Here is an 8,762-nt window from a genome sequence, read left to right as displayed (position 1 = left end):
GCCCTTAGTAACGTCACACCTCCGTTTGCGTTACCGGTGCCCCCACAACCACCCCCTCATTTCAACTGCAGTTTTCTGCATATATTTCTTATCAACTAACACAAAATATGTGGCAGTTTTTCACGATGTGTTTATTGGGCCAGTTGACATCGACATGATGACTATATGTGCAGCCCTAATGAGTACATATGAGGTTAGGGTTAGTGTTCTTGGGGGGGAGAGGCAGGAATCAACATTCAATTTTAACAAGTAAGCAGCAGCATTTATGGGAAATGTGGTCCAAATTTTACAGTAGGTCAGCAATACTGACTTGAAGTTATTAATCATCTCTACCATGTTGTCATTTCTATCTGAAGGCTCACGATTATTCTGACTATGATGTATTAATACTTAAAACACAAGCCAAAGATTATCCACATCTCACCCTGTGTCAGGCACTCACACAGACCTCGCACGCTTAATTCGTACAGTCGTATACAAATATCATACTGGTCATCTTTAGAGGGGTAATGAAAGACAATACTCATGTTCCCAATATGGAAATAACTGAGAAACTAGACATTATGAAGAACTGCCATGGCCACTTCTGTCTTCTGCTGCTTCCTTGTTATGCTTGCATCAAAATTTCACATCATGCAAACTTATAAAAGTTTGGGTAACCTTTCATTAACATTAAACAGTATAAAATAACAAATATAGGGACATGCATCATGACTGTCACTGAACAGTAAAGTTTAAACTAATTAAACCCAACATTTGAAGATAGCAATATTTGCAATGCCCCGATCCAAACAGCTGGGGTCTTATTTATCACTTATCTCCTGTTGCAACACCGACAACACAGTATGGCTAACACTTTATTAAGACAATTATATTAATGAGCCCTCAGAACCATGATTTAATGTTGATTTATGGTCCTTTGATGCAGTGTCACATTGACAAATCTAGCCTCCAGGAACAACAATCTCTTCATATTACACAGTTGTATTCATTTGCCAGGAAGATTTACTCGTTCAATTTTAGGGGCTTTTAATATTTAGATTTATTTAGATTTAATAGGCGGACTGTTACCCATAACGCCGCTTGACATTTATGACTGTAATTAATCCACTTCCAAATTAGTGCAGTTTATACAATAAAATGGCTCCCAGGAGTTGGGGCCTACTTACTGTAACCTTGTAAAAAAAAAAAAAAAAAAATCAAATTCTAATTCTGAAAGGGAAACTGCACTGATTTGACACGTAGAGTCTGAGAAAATATGACACCACGCAGTATTAGCATGAGATCAGTTTCTGGATATCTTATTTTGGATCGGTGCCTTTCATTCAGGTGTAAATGTAGACAGCACTTAAGAATCAATCAGACCACCCAGAGCACATGTAAAGGCAGCCTGAATCAAAATGGGATCTAATCACAGCCAGGTATAAACAACATGTGTACAGTCTAACCACATTCTCAGAGCAACTGAAAACCAGAGTGAAATTCCTTGCACCGGTACACATACTTGGCCAATAATGCTGATTCTGATCATTACCCTGCATTGGTTCAATAGGTTTACTTTTCTAGTACCATACCTTACTATTAGGGATGGTAATTGCATTCATGCGTGAAAACGGACCTTCATTTTTGCTTCATCTTGCATTTTCTTACATTCAAGGGCATTACTACGTCAAGACGCCTATTAATTCATGACCCTCATGTCATCAGTAAACTGTTCATGTTCACCAACTTGACCAGTGTAATTAGCTTTATACAGGGCCATGAACGGATCAGGCCCAGCTTATACATCCAGGACGTGGTCAAACCCTACACCCCAGCCCGCCCTCTCCACTCTGCATCAGCCAACCTGCTGGCTGCAAAGGAATACACCTGAACACACCTCCCTGTGAGACCAGCCCGCCCACGGGTGCAGGTGCATTAGCTATTGAAACGACGCGGGCCTTGGATGGGAAATTGACAACTGTGTAGGTCTTAAACTAGCGAAGACACTTGCGGGGTCTTTGCTCCGCACCGCGCCGGGTGCAAGATAGGGCCCTTAATCTGGCCCAACATCTAGCATCAAGCATATCACAACCCAAATTAGGTTACCGGTACCTGAGCTGATGTTGATTGAGTCCACTTTACCCACAGCGGTCAGCTCATCAAAATGGTCTGGATGAAGAGGCGTGGAGCAGTTGTCAGGTCTCTGCAGTGCAGCACTGCCCGGAACGGGAACCTGAAGGGGACGACCATGGGCGTCCACAAATGAGAGGGCGATGCAGGCGATGCCTGAAAGAGCAAGAGGACATGTTCAAATGAAATCTAGTCTCCATTAGGTTCCAACGTCTACCTGCCGAGTCACAAATCATTTGCTTTTGTTCAAAATGATCCAAGGAGCCTTGACAGTGAAGCACTTTTCACGTCAGCCTCTGGGTTTTTAGTCAAATATCCATTTTTATTACTCGAAAAAATTATATTTGGTTTGAATTGCCATGTTTGTGTACTCTGGAAATCCAGAGTTCTTTGCTCAACGAGTCACTCTGGCATCGAGTTATGCTGCTCATTAAATATGCCCTTGTGTAGCCGATCTGCATCAATCACATAGGCGGGCCAGAGGCGGGCTAAAAAAATGACAGTTTAATCTACCAGTTAGCTCCGCTGGTAGCTAAGCGTATGGGCCTCTGGATACATCACCCCATGTACTGTTGTGATTGGTCGTAGTGTTATCCAGTTGCGTGCAGTGAGATTTTCAAATGCACGCTTGGTTCACTTGCATTACTCGCTGCCAGGCCCTTAATCTTTCGGATTTGGGTCTGGATTTCCAGGCTAATGTCTGTCACCTTATCCTTTAGTTTTGTTACAGAAGAATAGATTTAATATGAGCACAGTAGAAATAGTGATTCTTTCTATCCATTTTTTATCCTTTGATGCATCAGTTGCTTATCACATTTTAACTGTGCACATGCTTTACCATAGGGTCTAGTTGCCCTATAACACTGGATGTGTTAGCTTTGACATGCTGCTGGGTGTTATTTAGGGATAGGCCAATTATCGGCCCTGGCCTGTTAATGGGCCATTTTTTTTGGGCAGTTTGCGGTTTATCTGTATCAGTGTGTTTTTTGCCTGATAACCAATAAAGTTCTGTGTTTGTCCCTCTGCTTCGGTTTTTCACCACTGAGTCTCATTTAATGCCCCCCACCACAACCCTATTTGGCTCTCTGTTACTGGGGACTGTGTTGAGCTTCTAATTTAATAAATAATCACTTAAAGCATTTAAAGCGCCAATATTCTGCTCATTTTCAGGTTCATAATTGTATTTTGAGGTTGTACCAGAATAGGTAAACATAATTCAAGTTTCCAGTGGGGAATATGCTGTTTTTGCTTAGAGACTTTTTTTTTTTTTTTTAACTTTTCCAGATGACAGATAGCTTTAGACACATTGTGCAACAACAATCAACTGTGATGGACTAGTGGAGGAACAGGATAGAACACAAAGCTGTAGCCATGACAGCAGACAATGCTTCAAATATGGATGTTACTGCAGAAAAGCTACAAATTCACAAACACACAACCGGGCAGAACAGAAGATCTATCCATTCACCAGTTTCAAAGCTAACATGTTCCTGCAACAAACCTACTAGAGACAAGTAAGGAAACCCAAAAGGGGAATCTTGTACTAAAGAAGAAGAGATGTTTACACTCTGTTGATATATTACATTCCACATACAGGGCCTATACATGCACTAATAGAAAGATGTCAGAGTGAGGGGGATGCCCTTTAAATATTAATGTATATAACTTATAATTTTTATAGCGCCTTTCTTTCATGAAACTGCTACAAACTATTATTTTTTTTCTATTTTTGTTATTTCCACTCTTCATTCTAACCCCAACCGGCCAGCAGACACCGCCTACCAAGAGCCTGGGTCTGTCCGAGGTTTCTGGCTAAAAGGAAGTTTTTCCTCACCACTGTGGCCCTGTTGCTTGCTCTGGAAGAAACTACTAGAACTGTTGGGTCCTTGTAAATTCTGGAGTGTGGTCTAGACCTACTCTATCTGTAAAGTGTCTTGAGATAACTCTTGTTATGAATTGATACTATAAATAAAATTGAATTGAAACCAAAGAACACTTTACAGAATTACAGTAGCTATACTAATGGAGGTTGTAGGCTGTGGTAAACAGGTGAAGTTTTAAAAAGAAAAGTCCAGGGTTGTAGCGATTTTAATATCTGCAGGGAGGGATGTTCCAGAGGGATGGGGCTGCAACACTAAAGGCTCTGTCTCCAAAGGTCTCCACAAAGTCTGGTGTGTGGAGCAGGCCAGCGTCTGAGGATCACAGGTTTTGAGGTAGGGTGTATGGATGGAGGAGGTTGGAGAGGTACAGTAGGGCCAGGGCATGGAGGGATTTGTAGGTGAGAAGGAGGATTTTGTATTTGATGCAGGACTTAATTGGGAGTCAGAGTAGGTTGGATAAAGTTTGAATTGATGGGCTGCCACGTCCTGGTGTGGGTGAGGGTCCTGGCAGCTAAGTTGTGGACATACAGGAGCTTGTCTAGGGTTTTGCTGGGGGAGACAGACATTACAGTTGTCCATATGGGAGGTAATCTAAGCATGTATGGGGTTTCTGCCACAGAGTCAGAGACAGATGGCTGGAGTCTGAAAACGTTTTTAAGATGAAAAAAGGTGGATTTGGTGATAGATTTGATGAGAGTATGGAAAGAGTGGGCGGAGTCTAGGATTACACCAAGTTTGTGGACCTCAGAGGATGGGCAGATGGCGCTACCGTCAACATCTCCAACCTTCTGGAGCAGTGCCTTGGGGGCCACAACCAAGAGCTCTGTTTTATTGCTGTTCAGTTTGAGTAGGTTGGTCCTAACTTAAAGGGTTCATAGAGCTTATGGTTGGACATATGCTGATGGACTTGGGCTGCAACTGCTTTTACCAGGATTTTACTTAGGAATAGAAGGTTGGAGATCGGTTGGTAGTTGTTTGCGTCCTCCAGATCCGCAATTGGCTTCATGAGGATAGGGGTGACTGAGGCAGTTTTAAAGTAGGTGGATACTACGCCAGATTCAAAGGAGCAGTTGATGACATCAACCACGATGGGACACAGGACAGGCAGACATGCTTTGACCAGGGCTGTCGGCATTGGATCCAAGGAGCAGGTGGAAGCCTGTGCTTTTGTGACCAGCTCGGTCACTAGGTTGTCCACAGGCGTAAAAGAGGAGAGGCAGCGCTAAGGCAAATGAGCCAGGGAGGAAGCAATGTCCAGTGGCAGATTGAATTTCAAAGGGGATGGGGCACACTCCGAGAGTTGCTGATGGACAAGCCACTTTGGCCTGAAACAAAATCCAGGAACGTGGTGCAACAGTCAGGTTCATCCAGAGTTTGGCGGGTGTCAATGGGGCGTAGCAGCCGGTTAACAGTGAAAAACAGCAATCTGGGGTGGTTTTGTTGGTTGCTGATGAGGGTGGTGTAATAATTTGTCTAGGCCATGAAAAGAGCTTCTTTGTAGGAGCTCACATGTACATTAAAGGCACACTGAGCAGTTGGGTGTTTGTTGCATTGCTCATGGGCACATCAACAGTGCTTAGCAGTGCCCAGGAGGTGAACTTGCACCTCTCCAGCTGCCACAGTTCGTACTTGGACATGACACTTCCTGTTCCCAAGCAAAGACCCATGGGCTAAGCTACCGCTGCAACGCTGTAACATTGGAAGATACTCACTTAGTGTGGTTATTGGGGCTGCAGAATTAAACGCAATTATATAGAATTCACAATATGGACTAGTGCAATATCCAAATTGCTAGGGGGTGCAATATTTGTTAAAGACAAAATGTGTGTCAAACCATTCTGAATGAAGTATTACGGTGCTGCATAGAAGTCCTTGCAAAATCCTTTTCTATAGACTAAAGAAAAAAATCTTTGTTTGGTACAGATCCTCGCAAAAACAACACTATAATCGTTTTCAATGTAATATTTTCCAATGAATCATATCTTAATTGGAATGTCATTCTAAATAATGGCAATTAGATATTTACCTCATATTGTTCAGCCCTAGTAGTTATCTCAGACTGCTGAAGCCTCAATATAAATTCCGCTGACATTTGGAGTGCCTTTTTGCATTGAATGAGGAGCAGTGCTACAAAGCAATCACTCACAGCAAACAATCACAGCCAGAATGGGCCGAAGCAGTGGTTACAGCAGTGTGTTCATTTAATTTCCAGTGGCATTTACATAAGAAGTAACGTCGCTGTTCTGTTATAAGCTGGACTGCCAATGACCAACAGCATAAGATACAACACGACATAAGAAATAGACCTAAGCAACAACCCACATTAGCAACATTAGCTACGAGCATGGGCACGTCCTGTTCAACCCCTTGACCTGCTGGTTCAAGCTACCAAACAAACGTCAGTACAATTAATTGCAATGTTGTCAAAATCGCAATATGGGCTAGTGCAATATCCAAATCACAGGGGGGCGTAATATTCGTTAAAGGCAATATGTCAAAACATTCCAAATTAAAGCTCCATTGTGTATGTTTTTGAGTTGATTCTTAGCAAAAAAAAACTTTGTTCTTTCAGAAATATGTGCTAATTCATGAGTAATTACTTCCACCAACTAATCAAAGTATTCTTGTTCGTGTAGAATCTGCCATTCAGAATCATTCATACATACAAGCAACTCGCTCTATCTTTAAAATACATTAGCCAAAGAGGGACATATCTCCATGTTTCGCTCTTTTACACTCAGTGGCAGCGTGACAAATGCCGGGGGGGGGCGGAGATTACTTAGCGACTGCCGGCAGATTTGAAAGCCGTTTGCAGCCGGAGCGTCACACCTGTTCTCTAGGACATGTAACAAAGTCGCCAAGGAAATTAAAGAGAGAATTAAAATGACAATGCGACAAAATTAATATTGGAGTAGCTCTTCCATGGTGAAAAAAACCTTATATGGAGCAAGGATTTTAAAAGGGATGCCGAAGTAGTCTGCTTTCTTCTCTAAAGGTAATTCTGCCTATTTGTGTAAATTAGAAGTTTTATAGTTGCTACTTGCTTGGCTAACTATAGCATGGTTGTACATAATGCTTGAACGACATCTAGGATACTTTTCCTCTTGTAAATGACGAAAAAGGTTTGTCTACCTTGCACGTCATGGAGCAACACAGACCAGCTACAGCTTGAACAGCTGCATGTAAATAATGGAGATTCTAAGAGCTAATTTTGGTTTGATTGACATTGTTCATACTGCTCAGAGAAATATATTAAAAACACAAACCTCTGTTGCTTCACTCCTACACTGAAAACATTGCCTTACACTATTAATCTCGTACAAGATACAAAATAATGATAGCATTGATACTTTACTAACATTAGCTTGCATATGTTTTGGAACCTGACAGCTGATGTTAACAATGAAATGTTACCAAAATAACATAAAACTATTATTACACTGGAAGGAACCCTCACAGACGCTAATTTTGCGTTCGACCACCGTAGGAGATAAAAACAAGCTTGGAATGGGAGAGGGTAGAAAGTAATATTCAGTTGGTTGTAATATACAATTTCACCACTAGATGGGAGAAATTCTTACACAATGTAGTTTTAATTTAATTTAATTGACGTCCCGGCCTTCAAATTCAATCCTACAGATTAAAGAAAAAAAAAATCTTCTTTTGGTACAGAGCCTTGTAAAAATCACATTTTAATCACGTCAATTCTAATAATTTTCAATGAAAATAAGAATAATGATACAAAATTGATCAGTCCCTCCAATATTGTGAATTATAATGCAAATAGAGTCAAAATAACCACAATTAGATATTATCCTTATACCGTGCAGCCCTAGTTTTCAGGTTACATCGCTAATTAGCTAGTTTGCTACAGCACATTGAACTTATAATGGTAAAACTTGCTGCAAAGGTCAACATCAGTCAGCTTAGATACTTAGTAACTGTACGTGGTTGTGGTTCCATATCATTGGCATTTTATTCTACACACAAACACATGGTCATTATATAATAAATGTCTCTTGTCATTTCGCTGTCATGGTTTGCAAATACATTGGTCTTTAAAAAATTAGGTCCATTGGGATTCGGCAGACAGTGCAACTAAGAGTCATTAGCAAACACCTCATTAATTACTGTAGCTGCAGAAACAGGTGAGTATCTGAGTTATTTCACACACTGGGCAGGGATCAGGTAGCATCATATAACTTAAAGCGCTTTGTTTCGCAGCTGCGAAAATTAATGAGATGGAGTCAGAGCTTCTCCGCACAGCAATTAAAAAGTACTTAGACAGCAAGTTGAGAGAGTGCAGGAGCAAGGAACACAGTCTCGCAAGCTGCGATGTTTAGGATTCGACCGCCGCAGAGAGGTCATTTTTAAGAGAGGCTAACAGTGAGAATCCCCAGAGAGCTCTTAGTACACTGCAGTTGGTAACAGAACTGTATTTAAAGTTGTTAGCTGAGCTGGTGGCTGTTACAACACACATGCTTACTACACACTTTCATGCAGTGAGCATCCACATTTGGTACCGGTCCAAGAAAACTGCAATCCTAATCTACTAAGGTCTACAGGTTGCAAATTTAAACTCAAAAGTGATCATGTGGTACATAGCTGACTGACATCTATATACTAATATATCGATATACTAATATCTATACCCTAATATATCTATATACTAAGTCCAGTATGGATATGTTATTTAATCTGCTATAGACAGAGGGTATAGAAAGAAGAGGAAGAAAGGGAACAAAAGAAACAAAAACAGTGTAAATGTGT

At 41.1% G+C, this 8,762-nt stretch overlaps 1 protein-coding gene across 6 annotated transcripts in view; it reads right to left on the bottom strand.

The window, feature by feature from the left end:
- The window catches only part of szt2 (SZT2 subunit of KICSTOR complex), a 120,795-nt gene that overhangs the window by 45,146 nt on the left and 66,887 nt on the right, over positions 1 to 8,762 (bottom strand). For all 6 annotated transcript variants that reach the window (XM_032525775.1, XM_032525780.1, XM_032525776.1 and 3 more), the window contains one exon: positions 2,095 to 2,268. In XM_032525775.1, coding sequence (XP_032381666.1) covers positions 2,095 to 2,268 — 174 coding nt within the window. The remainder of the gene's footprint in view (positions 1 to 2,094; positions 2,269 to 8,762) is intronic.

Source organism: Etheostoma spectabile, chromosome 9 (genome assembly GCF_008692095.1).
Source record: "Etheostoma spectabile isolate EspeVRDwgs_2016 chromosome 9, UIUC_Espe_1.0, whole genome shotgun sequence".
Lineage (NCBI taxonomy): Eukaryota > Metazoa > Chordata > Actinopteri > Perciformes > Percidae > Etheostoma > Etheostoma spectabile.
Note: the sequence above shows the minus strand (reverse complement) of the source record. Positions and strands in the feature narration are given on the sequence as shown.